The sequence below is a fragment of the Dermacentor andersoni genome, chromosome 4 (assembly GCF_023375885.2).
Source record: "Dermacentor andersoni chromosome 4, qqDerAnde1_hic_scaffold, whole genome shotgun sequence".
In the NCBI taxonomy this organism is placed as follows: domain Eukaryota; kingdom Metazoa; phylum Arthropoda; class Arachnida; order Ixodida; family Ixodidae; genus Dermacentor; species Dermacentor andersoni.
The window spans coordinates 95,572,192-95,588,242 of NC_092817.1; the positions used below are offsets into that span (position 1 = coordinate 95,572,192).

At 46.9% G+C, this 16,051-nt stretch overlaps 1 protein-coding gene across 1 annotated transcript in view; it reads right to left on the bottom strand.

Moving 5' to 3' along the window:
* Positions 1–16,051, bottom strand: part of Dbx (homeobox protein Dbx) — a 95,651-nt gene that overhangs the window by 35,909 nt on the left and 43,691 nt on the right. Inside the window, exon 3 of the mRNA XM_050183511.2 lies at positions 7,937–8,080. Coding sequence (XP_050039468.1) covers positions 7,937–8,080 — 144 coding nt within the window. The remainder of the gene's footprint in view (positions 1–7,936; positions 8,081–16,051) is intronic.

The window sequence follows — 16,051 nt, forward strand, 5'->3', positions numbered from 1 at the left end:
TGAACGCTTCGCACGATCATCTGTGTAGCAATAGGTTGTGCAATAGATTGCCCAGATCAATTTTTTATTGCATACTACGTGCCCATTCTCATGACAAGCGCTGTAAGTGCTGAACAGATATAAGACAGTATAGATAGAAAGAAATCAATAGACTTTAGAAGAGTTAAGTGCTGGGCTAGTTGGTGATCTTGCATACTGAAAAGATTTTGCGCCAAAAAACAACACACACAAGAAAGACGACGACACCGTGGTGTCGTCGTCTTTCTTGTGTGTGTTATTTTTTGGCGCAAAATCTTTTCAGTATGCAAAATCAATAGACCTTTGCTGCTTGGTATGTAGCATCTTGACATCGGAACTCGCTCCACATGTGCACGAGCTCGAGCTGGTCAGAGACACGATGAAACGACGCTAAATCTGACCATTTACTGCCTCGAAGCGAGCGAAGAAATGGCAATACGGAACCCAATGTGACATCCTTGTGACAGGAAAGAAATTAAGAAAGGATCTTGCGTAGTCAGTGTCTAAAGGCATTCGATACATGAGTAGTACAGTAGTATTTGCTGTTCTTATGTAATACTACTACTACTACTATACTACTACAACTACCACTACTACTACTACTACTACTACTACTACTACTACTACTACTACTAATAATAATAATAATAATAATAATAATAATAATAATAATAATAATTGTTGTTGTTGTTGTTGTTGTGGCTACCACGCCCAGATTGTCTTGCTTCCAGGCAGGTGGCTATCTCGGAGGCTGTTTACTGAACTAAAACTGGGGCTAAGTTATCACTCGGTGCAAGACGAGCTTCCTATACTAAAAACTTCGTGAACGCTCTCTCCCCTTTGACAGCGAGACAAGCATGCCTAACGAAATTGCACGCGCGGTGCAAACAGTCAAAAAACGCGATTGTTTTCTTTCGTGCCTGTGATTTATGTGTCCTTTGAGTGGCAGTTGTGTCCCACAGAAAGTATACCCACTAGGCCAACAACAAGTGCTTGCGCAATTAGTACTGTATACCATGTCCAATATATGTGAGCTCTAGAATACACGGCGGCACACATGCACATAGCATATGTATGGCTTGAACAGTGACTTCATTCGACAACCGTCGATCGTGATCACTGTTAGCGTAGTATTTTGTTTATTGCTTACTGCGGAGGTTTATTCCTTCGAAATGGCAAGCCCGGAAACTTGCCACGTAATACGCATGCGCATAAATATTTGCCGCTAGTGAAGTAAACGGAAAAGACGAGAAGCCAGCAGCAAGCAATGAAGTTAGCGATGGGAGCAAGCAGCGCTCGTTCAGCGTAAATGTTAAGCGCGGTATCTTTGTTTACGGGCCAGATAAATGACCCGAAGAAAGGCGAGCAGCAACATCGTGTCCTCGTGAACGCCTCTCGCGACGTGTGAAGCACGAGAGGTGGGAGTTAGCGCCATGTAATCATGCAGCGACGAAACGAGGGCGTCGCCACTGTTTACGACGTCCTTGAGTTTTCGTTTATGTGCCTTTTGTTCTACCCTCTTGCAGCAAGCCACGCCCATTAACCCACATACATGGCCAGCGCCTAGCCCCCGCGCACACGTTTCTTTCGAATGATAAACTTATGATTTATTTTCTATTCTCGCATCACCCATCGAATCATCCGCAGTTCAAAGACTGAGGGAAGTGGAAGGCCAACGGACGTTAGCGCGCACTTTTTTCTGGCCCCATTGAACGCGCGCGAGGGCCTCGGGCGTTCCGCTTCGGAGACGCGCGAAAAACAAAACCATTTTCCCGACAGTCAAACGGAATGCCGCAGAAAGAGGGCGGTGCTGTCACGGGTCTCGCCCCTCTGTCAGTATACAGTTCTGGCAACGCCTTCGTTTTTTGCCTTCCATCGCTCTGCCTTTCGTGTCCGAAAGAAGGCGCGTGCTTGAAGCTCGAGAAAATGTCGACTCACGCCTCGCGAATACGACTCTACCAGTTCTTTTCTTTTTTTTCGCGAGTTGTTTCTCTGACGTTAGTTCAAAACAGGCGATGATGTATCGGCGCATAGTATACGAGTCCGCGGCAGAAATTCTCCCGAGGTCGTGGCCCCATCGCACCATCGTATAACTATACACACTTCCGCCCCGATTTTCAGCTTAAAACGGCGCCGGGTCCCGCACGAGCTTTCGTTAACGGGCCAATAACAAAGCCGAAAAAAAAAAAAATTGCCACCACCAAAAAGGTTAGCACCGGCCGCACGCTTTGTTGTTTGTTAGCACCGTATGTAGGCAAGACAAAATGCTCCGAACTGTGGCACAGAAGCTGCCGCATAACAGCGGCGGAGGCTATACGGGTGCCGCTGGCGCTCCCCCAAAACTGCCCATAAATTCATCCGCCTCGCGGCTCCGTTCGTAGAGCGAGAACGCTGTGTACAGCTGAGCGATATCCCCAGCGCCGTTCGCTCGCTCGCTCGCTCGGAAAGGCGTTTTGGCGCACGCTTGTTTTGCGCCGCGAACGTGGCGATCTCGCGCACACTCGCCCGAACGCGCGCGCTATGCGACGTTCGACGCCTGCGAGTCCGATGCCGTCGACAAACGAGGGGAAACAAATGAAAGAAGGCTTTCACGCGTCATTTGTCTACTCGTCGGCGCGACGGGCGCGCGCGCTCGAGTCTCTCTCGCCCTTGGTTGCCCGCCATATAGTCGTCGGTTCGTTCGTTTGTATACGCAGCGCGCAGCACGGACCAAACGTAGAGACGATGAGGAGGAGGGAGGATTGAGAAGGAGGTGGTTGGGGGGGGGGGGGGGGGAGCTGGCAGCGGAAACAAAACGAGCGGCGGCGTTGTTTCGTCTCGCGTTGAGCTGAAGGTGCCAAAGGGGCCATGTTTGAAGAAACAATGGAGGGGAAAGAATCGGGCGATTGCCAGAGGGAGAGAAAGTGAAGCGGAGCTCGGTGGAAGGAAGGGAACTATTGCTCTGCACGAGGCTTCTCTCTCTTCATAGATTCGTTCGCATTTTATTTCAGTTCGCGCTTTCGTGCCCCGAATGTCCTTGCAGTGACGTTCAATGGCCGGTTGTTACGGCGTGGAGACCTCAGAATGTTTGCTTTCGTTCTATTCCGCAGTGCTCGCACGGTTGTTCAGCGCGGGCATAGACCATACAATGGGCCGTGTAACGCGGCATTGTAGCGTGCGCATTAAGTGTGAAACGTCCATCGCTTGTTTTCGTTCATACTTGCTAGCTTCGAGGGATAAGTTTGCACTACTGCAGGGTGGTTTCGTGACAACGCTTCCGGAACGTCACTGTACTGCGCACCGAAAGGGTTAAACCAGTGAAAGCAAACGTGACGAGCGAAACTTGTGGGAGGGCATGCTTCTATATATGTGTGGCGTAACTTTCACGTCACCTATAATTGCCGATTGAGCTTTAAAAGCACGGGCAGAGGAAACTTCATGACGTCAACAAGTGACCGTAACTATACAGCGAGGTACTGCATTGGATGCTAAGTTACATACGTTGTTAGTGAGAGGACGCAGGGAGTGTATGTTGACTGATAGATGTATGTAAATTACGAGCATTCCGTTTGAACGTATCAGCACACAGTTATTTATTAATTACGAGGTCTGGATCTGACCAACGGGCTGACTCGATAAGCGTGACGTGTACGACTCGCTTCTGGATTTCGCTGATGAGTCTGGTTTGTTGTTCAGACTGTGAGGTCTATGCAGACATCTGACGCATATGCTTATCCCTGCCTTTCCACCCCTTCCTATACCTGAGGGAAATATATGCATAACGTCAGTGCCAATTTCTTGGACAGGGAATTAGGAAAATCGCTGATCGTTCGCCGCTTCTGCATTTGTTCTGTACTTGTATACAGGCTATGTTCGAAAAGTAATGTCAATGAGTCGATTAAAAAAATTATTAGTTAGATCGGTACAACGCATTAAAAGGTTTCAATATAGGCTCCTCCTGCGTTGATACATCGCTTCCAGCGAGATTCCCAGGCATCAAAGGCATCACGGTAGGCCTCTTACGGAATGTCCTTTAGAGCCGTGGTGCAGACCGCTTTGACTTAGTCAACTGCCCCGAAATGATGTCTTCTCATGGGGATTTTCAAGCGCGGGAACAAAAATAAGACTGGGAGAGTCATTTCAGGACAGTAGGGTGGCTGGGGAACCGTTGGCACCTTTGAATTGGCCAGGAAGTGCGTCACGAGGAAGGCGGTGTCGGCTGACGCATTGTGACGGTGAAGTTCCTAGTCGCCCCCAATGTCAGGCTGGGCGCGATTAACTCCTCGTTTGTGTCTTTTGCGCACTTTCACATAACATTTGGCGTTTGCGGTTGTATCATGTGGTACCAACTCATGGTGGATGAACCCCCTGATGTCAAAGAACACAATGACCATGGTCTTGACCTTTGACTTGCTCATTCTGGCCTTTTTTTGGGCGAGGGGTACGCCGAGATGTGCCACTCGGCACTTTGCCTTTTTGTCTCGGGGTCGAATTCAAACACCCCAGACTCGCCACCTGTGATGACATTGTCGGAAAAATGGGAGTCACTTTCACACAAGTACAAAAGTTCCTAGCACGTTTCGACTCTGCGCGATTTTTGGTAGTCCGTTAACACTTTGGGCACGATCTTCGCGCACACTTTTCACATCTGCAAATTATTCATCAGAATGTTGTGAACGGTATTTTTTGGAATGTTCAATGTCTGTGCGACTAAAAGGACACTAAAACGACGGTCTGAGTCCGAAAAATCTCTCACACGCGTCACCTCTTTCCCGGTAATGGTCATTGATGGTTGCCCAGCACGTGATTCATTGCTGACCTCTTCACGACCTTCTAAAAAGTCCTTGTGCCACCGGTATACAAAGTTTCAACAAACAATTTTTAGCAAATGTCATCTTTATAGGAGAATTTTCCAATTCGGACTTGTCGAGTTTCACGCAAAACTTGATGGTAATCCTTTGTTCCAACGAGCGCTGCATCACGGCTTGCACGGGAAATTAAGATTAGTGTCACGGGAAAGCCTGTCTTTACTCCCCAGATGGCCGCGGTCGACTGAGCGACTGCGCGGGCATAAGCTAACTTCCCCCTCCACCAATCCCAACTGGTCCTACACGCGCCGAGACGTGCAGTCGCTTCACAATATAATCACTGACATTGCTTTTCGGACAAACCCTGTACATGTTATACAGTAGAGTGGCCACTACGGGATCGGACTCTCCGGCAGTGGAGTCCAGCTATTGTCTCACTAAAGAGCTGCGGCATTGTTTCGGCGTTCCACCCTTCTCGAAAGCTGATATACTGAGTTTTACTCTTTCTTTTTTTTTTTAATTTTCCCGCGTTGCCGCATGCCTGCGATAACATCAGGCCCGTCACGTTGCCTTACCACGAGGAAGCACGGATTGTTACCGAATGCAACGCGTCTCGACGCATATAGACGCGTATCTCGGTTAGAGATCCTGAGGTTTAAGCGGGCTAAGTTGGTCACGAATTCTCGCACGGGGCGCGCGCTTTCCCGCTGCAGGGGACCGTGGCCGAACACGACCGGCGCTCTTGGGTCAGGGAACCAGGGGTGATTGAGTGATCACGAGAGAATGATGAGATGCGTGCGCGCTAGCTGGCGGGACGGAGCCATTAATAATGAGCGTTACGCGATACGGCCGCCCTTAGACAAGGCGCCGTGTACCTGGCGCTTTCATGACTCGCGCCGCGCGAGCACAGGTGATCGAGGTGTAGATGCAGCCTATGGGGGCGCAGTGTTATGCATGCATGGCTGGACGGCGCATCGTTCCTTGAGCACGCTGCGCGCTAAGAGCGTACGTCGGGCCATTAATCTGTCGTCACAGCTAGATTAATCTGTTACATTCTGGCGCGCGCCAACAGAATGGCCGACTCATGGTGCTTTTCTGTATAGTTTTTGTTACTGCCGGCGCTCATACCTCGCTTTATTCTCTGAAAAAAAAAAAAATGAAGTTCTCGCTCACCGTGAAAGAAACACCAAGATCCTCTCACGCGCGTTCTATACTGCGTTCACATTGTTGGAACAATGATCGTTTAACCGTCCGCCTCCTCTCTGAAACTGAGCGGTAAAGATTTTAATAACGAAACCCTTACCATCACTGACAGATCCCTTTTAAGTATCCTTTGTCTGACTTTTTTTTTCTTTCGCTTCTGCGCGATGAGTGAACGAGGAGGAGTCGACAAGATATTGGTGCACTCTACGATTCTATCAGAACACAATACCCGACTGCATTTCATCCTTTCGATGCATTCCTACGCTATCGCAGGGTCTGCAACGAATCAAATGGCTCCCGCACTGAAACCGTCCGTGATTCAGTGAACGCGCGCGCACATCAAAACAGCTGGGCAGGATAAAGGAGGCCTATTATTGGCGAATGAGATTGGCAAACTGCACAGATTTGTTTATGGCTTCTGTTAAATTTCTTGAATGTGCCAGGCAACAAGCACGCGTGCTTGTACAATTGGATGTGCATTTAGAGTGGAAATGAAGAGTGTTGAAGCTACGCAATAACTAAGAGAGACGTCATCTATAAATCATGGCATGTTCGACAAATCGCACCAGTGGAGTGCTCGCCCTGGTGCGCGCCGATGCGATTTTTTTGATGATGCCATAAGATTGCTAACCGTCGAATTCTCTAGCGTGTGCCGAAGCATCAACACACAGGAACATTTGCCTAACACTCCAATTGGGACTCGCTCGCAGAGTCCGGAAAGCTTGCTCGCGCTACCAAGTGCTGAGTCATCGTTCGCAGTGGCCTCAGTTGAGAAGAACGCATACAAGCAGAGCAGATGATGGTGAACTGGGGCGGCTTGGCTCGAGCATTTAATAACGAAAATAATAACAAATTTAAGAACGCGTTCTATAGAAGACATACTTAAATTCGTTATTAATTTCATTACTAAATGTTATTAAAAGACCAAGCCGCCCCTGGATATCGCCACTGCAAGCCTGAATAAGCGTGGCCACGGATGCACTGCTCAACTTTTTGGCGGTTACGCAATTATAACTGTTATAATTTTACCTTCTTGCTCTATCGAAATCTTCGTGAATGCTGTCGCAAGTTCCATACCGATACAGGCCTTGTGCAGTCAGATTGTATACGCGGAACACGAATTGTGTGCGCATATATTGCATATTCGAACCTTACAGAACCGCCGAGTATATATAGCATGGAATGTGCGTGAATGATCTCTACACAGCGCACGGACTTGGGCTGCATGGCTCGATTCGGTGACCGCTGACGGTTGTCGCCGATGTGGCTGTCAGTTTTTCTTCGCCTTCCGGCTAAAAATTGGAGCGGATTTAGAAAGTTCGCGATCATTTCCTTCTCCCTTTCCACTGTAGTCACTATAGGCTCCGTAACTATAGGCTCCGTACCATTGTCCTCAATTCCAAGCACAAAGACAGTATTTGTCCGACACATTGAGGAAACTAGATAATCGTCCTCTGAGTGAACAGACAATATTAGAGCACCGTCCCGACCGATCATCGGCTCAGAAGGCAGTGAAGGCACTTTTGTGTTTTCTCAGAACTTCTGGTTTGCTCGAGCGACTTTAACTGAAGTGCTGTCCTACACCTTCTCTCTCCCTTCTTTCTCTTCCCCTTCTCCCATCCCCCAGTGTAGGGTAGCCAACCAGACTATTGACTGGTTAACATCCCTGCCTTCCTGTATTCTTCTCTCTCTCTCTCTCCTAGGCTCCGTACTTCACTACTCCGCGACAGTGCACAGTATGTTCGACAGGGTCCAAAGTCCGAGTAAACGATTACCTACGCGTGGATGGTCAAGGGATGTATGGGACAAGAAGCTCGGGAGCCGGGGTGCCGAAGGGCCAGCGCAAGAGAGTATAGACTCGTCTCTCGAGCAAACGCTGCAGGATCGAATTCAAGCATACGAGTCACATAAGGCCGCGCGAAACTCACCGGCCAGGTAGGACGACCTGCAGGCGACCAGCGACTGCAGGGGAGACTCGAAGAATCCTCGCGGAATAGGCTTCGCCACGACGGGGTAGGAGCCGGCCAGTTGCACGGCTGCCGCCGCCGCTGCTGCCGCGCCGCTGCAAGACACTGCGCACGGACACCGCGCGTGGTTGAGAATGCGTGCCCCGTCACGAAGCGTTTGGACGATGTATTATTCTTAACCGAGCAATGCCCAACCATAGCTGCACACCAAGAAAGATTGAAACTTGCCAACTTGTATTTCCGGCCATTGAAACTACATATGTTAAAGGAAAGTGAAATGTTATATCAGCTAAAACCTAATTAGTATAGTATAACGAGTTAATTAGTAACTGGTTTGCTGAGCAATCCGCAACTGAAATCCCTCTCCAGAGTACCAAAAACGCTATGAATCATGCTTTAAGCTTCCTGCGCTTAAATGACAAAACTTGAGGTTTCAAACTCAGCGTAGCATGCATGTATATGGTACGTTGGACATTACAAGATTAAACGTTGAAACGTAACACTAATGATAAGAAAGCTTTTTTCGACAACGTATTACGTATGGCAGCAGGTGTAAGGGATTGTGCGGTAATTAAGGCCTTTCACTGGATTTTCCTCAGTGCCGTTTTAAATATAGAAACCGGTGAATGTCCATGACAAGCATAGAAATTCGCGCCAAACATTCACCACGCAAGTCATTGGGGTACCACGAACCTAGGTGCATGTTATGCAGCTGGGTGCGTGCATGTGAACATGCAAGTTTTTGTCTGAGTGTTTTCTTTTTCCCAAGTGTTTTCGCTGGTGACTGAAACCAATTTGTACCCGGCGTGGCTGCTCAGTGGCTATGGGGTTGGGCTGCTGAGCACGAGGTCGCGGGATCGAATCCCGGTCACGGCGGCCGCATTTCGATGGGGGCGAAATGCGAGAACACCCGTGTACTTAGATTTAGGTGCACGTTAAAGAACCCCAGGTGGTCGAAATTTCCGGAGTCCTCCACTACGCCGTGCATCATAATCAGAAAGTGGTCTTGGCGCGTAAAATCCCATATTTTAATTTTTAAAACCAATTTGTAATGGAGCGGCATTGTTTCGAAACCGCAGATTAAACGAAATGACAATTGCTGTGAAATGGCTCTGGTGTCTGCAGCTTCTTATTTAAATTTTCGTTCCGTAGATCACAGTTTAGTGCCGAAGAAACCGTGGAGACTATATCCAGAGAAAGAAAAAGAAAAAGCTTTACAGATTCAATTTTCCCACCTCTCCTCTTTATATCTCCTCTTCTGCTAAACTCGCTTCCCCAAGTAGGGTAGCAAACGACGACGCTCGTATGATTGGGCTCTCTACTTTTCTTCTTGCTTTCTTTCTCATCGCTCTTTCTCTCTTTCTTTGAGGACAGATGTTTGCGCTGTACCATCGGATTTGCCGTATACAACTTGATTGGTGTCTGCCGCCCTCTCTCTCCGACAAGTCGAAGCTTTCGATCAACCTTAGCGCCTGCGTTCTCTAGTGGTGAACTTAGGCGTCCGGTCCCCTCCTGCTAATATTGTGCGCGTGCATTTGGTCGCCGCATTCTTGTAGTTTTATTCTTGACAAAGGAGCCCCCTCCCCCACCTCCAACGCAACTGTTTCCGGTCGATTACCTTCGATACGGGAAATTGTTTTGCGGAATGGACAAATAAGTCACACATTCTTTCGTACGCGAACAGTAGCGCAAAATAAAGAATATAAACATAAACGATCAATGTATCCTGTACAGACAACAAAATGACACTCGATGAGTACATCTGGTGCACCTGGTACATCTGGTCTCTATCAGAATCGCTTTCAAACTGTCTTTGACGTCAAACCGTGGATGCGATTGTCGGGCGTATTAAGGAAGTGTAGACACATATGAAGGCATTGATTCATCCCGATAAACAACTTCTATTGCGAAAGTCGTTGTCCATGGTTCAGAGGACATAAAAGCGGTGTTAGTTTCACACTTTATTCTCTGGACCTAATTTCTTTCTTTTGACCGACTGACATGTTCTTCATTGAAAAACTGGCGTTGTCGAGAATGCGCTGCGATCGATATAAATTGTCGCTGTGTCCAGCATTATTACGATCGAAGGCGCCGCATAATAATAACAATAATGATAACAAAAAAGCAGCAGTGGTGTGGTTTAGAATACCAGGTCTCTACATGGACGATGTATTGGAACGGCTCGCTCACATTGCCGAAATCGCTCGATTTTTTTTTTCTCGCACAGAATGCTAGACAGTGTGTTTCTCAAGCTTTCTTGCTTTTTTTTTTTTCACTGAGCGGAGTATTGAGAAATAATTCGAGTCCCTACGCTAGTGTATCTACCCAATACAGAAAAGAAGAAAGCATGATGTTTCTAAAATTTTACTTCAGTTTGTTTTTGACTGGGAACTAGAGCGTACTCTCAAATTCTGCTGCGTATCAAAGAAATTTCGCTCGAAGCGGTTCAAGCGCTCGCTCCAATGATTTTTCGCGGCACTTTTGCCTATTCACCAAGAAGACCGTGGTGAGCGTCGTTTCAGTGGGTGCTGAACCAATGTCTTGTGTCAGCTTGTCCCAAGCCTCGAGCACCTGCACGCGACAGCCCATCGCAACTACCAAGCACAACAGCTCCAGCACGAAAGCACACCACAATAGTCGAACACAATGTCAGATCGCAATATCCCATCGCTATAGCGGCTGCATGGCCATCTTTTTGTGTGTCAAACAAAGCGCTATGCAATCAGTGCAAATGTCACGCAGATGTGCATATATTTTCTGCGGAAGCTTTCTTTACAACGAGCGCAGCCTCTGGTGAAGCTTTGAGTTTCCGTAAGCAATGCCTCTATCAAAATAATAATGTGATGGGTCGGATACGCTTTAAGTGCAATTACGTGTATAATCAGATGCATGTACGGCCGTACACAAGCGACTGGTTCATTTACTTTGGTTAAAAATGTGGGCTTTTAACGTCCGCAAACTGCCCAAGTCAGTTACATCTAAGGCGCACCATTTACTGTTCAGGGCCATCGGTGCCGTGCGAATTGGCCGTGATCGAGTAATGATAGCCTACAGGTCAGGGGAACGACTTGCACCAACGCCCGGGCTAAATTAATTCCTTACGGTTAGCCGGACGTCTACGCACCGGCCTACGAGCAAATAGAAAGGCGGAGGATATTGCGAGGTCGTCATTACCCAGCGTTTTCATAAATGGCCAGGACACCACGAAACCAGAAGGCTTGACGACGCACAAAATTTGAGTCTCGTGATGTCGACACTCTAAAGGCAATTTCTCATGATCAGGAATTTCTAATGAGCTCCAAGAAAATATGCTCTACGTCTTTTTATTTTCGCCGAAACGCATCGCGACCTACCGTGTTACGAGCCATCCGCTTATAGTAACCGCGCTACTTTTTTTTTAAATATTAATTTTGCCTCGCAGAGTTCATATTTCTTTATTCGGACATGTCGATTACACATACCAGGTCTACCGGCCCATTAGGCAAGTGAAGGGTAATGGGAGGAAAAAGAAAGAGTAAGAGAGCTAAATATTGTCGAGGCAGCATTATTTAAACCGGCACAACCAAAGGGACAGCGCCTGTGGACGGAAGGAGCAAGTGTAGAAAGTGTTCTCAAACGCACGTCATTTGCGGTTGTAGGCGGTGGCACACGTTTTTCGATGGCCCGCACCTCCGTCCACAGCGCATAAAGCGCCTGCGTACGCAGTCAAGGAATGCGAGTGTCAAAGTTTGCGGTTCTCACGGAGAATTAACCTTAAACATTAGTGGACTGCGCGCTGGATTTGCTTTTTGACTTTCTTGGTAGTGTTGTCTTACTTTCACTGCGCGTTCTTTTTTTCTTTTCTTCGTCTTCTTTCTGTGGACTGAATCTTTTTCGAATTTGCGGGGCGCCTACGCGGCACTTTTGAGAGATTAAAAAGTCATTTATCACGCCACGATGAAAACTGTGCTTCGGTGCGCGCAGCAATTTTCGTACCACAGTTCGTGTTTTACGATTTCCTCTTCATGTTGGCATTCTCGTTACATTTTCCTTTTTTTCTTTTCGTCTTTCGAATGGAAGAGTATACGCCATTCGATGCAAGCTTCCCTTACGGTGCATCTATCGCACGATTACGCGTCTACGATCAACGCCCTAGATTTTTTTCAAATGGGACGCGCTCTAATCTGCAAAGGTTCTACCTACATGATCCAGCCTTTCCACATCCTGTCGTTTAATTAATTTGTGCAACACCTGCCGGCATTGCTTTAAACGACTGCGTTAATTTTCGCAAGCAACAGTCGAATTTCGAGAAGAAAATAACCGGATATACAAGCCGACGTTATAACCTATAGACGCTGTATTACGACTGCATGTAGAACCTATGCACTTATCTTTTTGTTATGTATGATAGAGCTAGCAGACTTGAATAACGTGCAACGTTGTGACAGGAATAAATAGACAGTTAGGGCTTACGCAGACGTACTAGCACGGCCGTGTTGCAGACACAAGGAGGGCAGCAATCGTACTCTTACCCTAAGTGGTGGCTCGGTAATACATAAATGACGCAAGAAAAAAAAAAGAACAAAGACGGAAAAAACGAAAGAGACTATTATATAGTGTTGCTCTTTAATCTACCACAGAACTCGTGTGGGAACCACACATCATATCGCTACCGAGCAATCAGACGTGGCGGTGTAAGCGCGACTAACTGTCTACTTCCCCGTTCCCAAGTCTAGGGTAGCGAACCAGGTGCAACCTGGTTAACCTCCCCGCCTTTCCTCTTCTCTATTTCTCTTTAAAAAGAAGAAGATTTGGATGGAAATCCCACCATCAGTTTTGGCAGCCGCGCTGTTTATGTACCTTTCCCGCAGTTTGTGAGTTGCCTGGAAATGCACGTCTGCTTACGTAATACCTTCACCATTTCCGCACCGTCACAATATTATTGAGACACATTTCACAAATGACAGGTGTACGAAAGGGTTGGCCTGACCATCGTCTCAATCTTTTCTCTTATTCCTTTCGCTATCGCTTGCGGTTCTACGTCGAATGGCCTGTTACATGCGAAGTTAATGCGCCTGACTTGTTATTAATTAAATGGTGGGAAGGAAAGTTTGATAATCATATGTTTCCTCTGTAGCCATTAAATACGTGCACCCTGTATCTGCGTCCTACGATTCCAAATGAAATTTCTTGAAAATTTGCACTGCTTTCAGTTTGTGATGCACTATATTCTGCTACAAGGGCGTGTGTGTACGCCTGTGTCTTGGTTGAATTTCCCTTTCGAATTGTTCTTCTTTTCTTTCTCAGTGTTGGGCTATTGTTGATTACGTTAAATCGATAACGCCGCGCGTACCAAGGCTCCACAATACTCTATATGACTGTCGTAGTAATAAAGGTAGCCGGGTTAGTATCTTATACTGCCCGAATTTCCTTAGCACGTTTCTAAATCGCAGTGCTTTTATATTCTCTCCCCACATGGAAATGCGTCCTCCACAGCCGGAGATCAAACTTGCCACATCGCGATCGTGGCGAATGCCACAGCCGCTGAACCAGCACGGCAGCTAATTGATGATACTGGGATATAACCGGCCCTTCAGTAGCCCCACTCTATCCCGGATTTTCCGCACCTATAGTAAACGGCGGCAAGTGAAGTTGCAGCTGTGAATAGTTAAACATTCAATTACTAATTGATTGAAACTATAGTAATTATATTTTCACTCACATAACATTGCACAGTTATCTTTTCTTTACAAATGCACTCCTCACGGTCAGAAATAAAGTAGTATAATTTGTTCCAGTTCTCCTTGATGTAGATCTATGCTGGGCGCTGAATGGTTAAGCAACAGAAAGCTGACGGTTTGAATAAATATTGTCACGTAGTAGTGACGGCAAAGAACACAGCAGCAATACTGTGAATGACGAAACTAACCTTTATTGGGCGAATCTGTGCCCACAAGAACAGGCTGCATTTAAAACACAATGATAGCGGCGAACACAGTTGGCGATCGTCGAAATCTAATCTGCCGGTCAAGCGCGTCAGCTTTTACACATGAGTAATCAAAGGTTCCAAAGTAATCGCTGGTGCCGACGTGTCTTCCAGGAAATTCTACATAAGTTGCGTCGCACATGCAATGAGATTACAAAAGCTTCGATGACAACAGAAAACGGGTAGAAACATCGATAACATTCTAGAGACTTCCAATACATCCGGGTGCGTCCCGCGCTGAGCGACATTTGTTAGACATTGAAAAGCGGTCACCAGAAAAAGATAAACAAGCGCACGATTCAATATAAATTTGGCACTTATTCCACCGCTCCACCCGGCGCCAAATCATTTACTTACATGTTTTTCTTTACGCTTTTTAAAAATCTTAAAGCGAGAGATCTGCCGGGATGGGGTATCTTTGCTGTGTATACACACATTTCTATCTACTCATCAAAATATATTTCTCCTTCTCAACAATCAATAAAGAGGAACTGAACAAGGGATGAAAGGGTCCAAATGAATTTGCTACCTTTGAAGCTTTTGGCTTTGACAGGTGTGCAGGGTCCTGGTAAAAATAAAAATAAAAGTAAAAGAAATAAACCACGGTTTAGTTCTTTATATTCTCCTCATTTTATTTCTGTTTCTGCGGTTGGCTCGTTATTGCACTGAACTTCCAAGGAGACATATTAGTCTCCGTCGTATCTCGAGTACATTAATAGACATGATTTGTCCTCGTAATCACCGCAAGTGCTTCGAGAGCTCGATTTGCCACTGATTACGGCGGGCTTGCTATTCATTAAAAAAAAGGTATAGGAGACCAAATGTCTCGCATCACAGCTGCAGCGAAATATCTCCCTAAAGGAGCCACTCATTAATTACTTGCTTATAATGTATTCCAATACGGAATGGTGCCGAAATATAATAAATACGGCTGCGACGACACGGTGCGAAAAGGAAATCTCGGCGTAAGGTGAAAGGGTAATGAAAGAAGCGCTATAGGAAGCCGATCGGTCGTCCTCGCCGTAATTCGTTAAACTGCGGCTTTCCTTAATTAAATGTCGAGCGAAGACCCGGGTGCGTGAGAATTCTCTATCATTTGCTATTCGCACGGTCACCATCCTGCAGGAGTCAATAAATATGTACGCAGGGCAAAGATTCGATGTCCTCGCGGCTTCCTAACGATATAGACTTCATATCCAGAGATAATTAAATTTCAGGGGAGACGCCCGTAAAGAGGCTTTTTATTCCTTCGCCATCTGGCCCCTGCACTCGCCTATATTATATTCGCTCGGTCGGCGGCAACTGTGGGAATTGGTGCGCCTATATAACTCTATATGTACTGTGAGCAATATTTCAGGGGTGTCTCGTACGGTTTAAACTTCACAACAATTGACCGATCCTTCGTCCATTTTACCCCATGAACATGGAAGTCCCTACGAGTAATTAAGCATGGCTGTAAATATCGATCGATGTGCGAAGTTATAGAAACGTTACCTGCGACTGTATATTTGTCGAAGTAATCACTGCAGCTGCCGCCAGCGGAGCGTCCGTCATGAAGACGGAGCGTCGGTCATGCAACTCCTTTTATTTTCTTTTTTCCCCCTTATCCTCGAGTTCGCGCACTCACGTATATAAGATGTCTGCCGGCGTTGTTATTTATGCTACCGAAACACTACAGTGCTTTCGTGCCGGTGCAGGTCATCAGGAAACTTGTTCAAAATGTAACCTCTTGATTGAAAACTCCATATACCGGTCGTCACGTGACTCCATCTACAGCTCTTCGGTTTTGGAATATGTGTAACTTATGGCACAATCACTCCGCTGAATAGGCCCTAATGCACAATCATGCGCGTATTTCGTATTACACCACCGTCGCGGATCAGTGATGCGCCCTATCAGTCATGCTGGGGCGCCTTGCAATAGCGGGACCAAATGCAAAACTTTTTCTACGCATCTGCGGCCGAGCCTGACACGTTCGTCGGTGCCTGTGCGACTTACGGCGTGCATCGACCACAGTGTTATCGCAACCGATACGCGCACCGTGACGTATCGCTATTATCGGTAAGAAATTTCAGCCCGGAATGTAGCGCGGTAAACGGATAATAAAACGG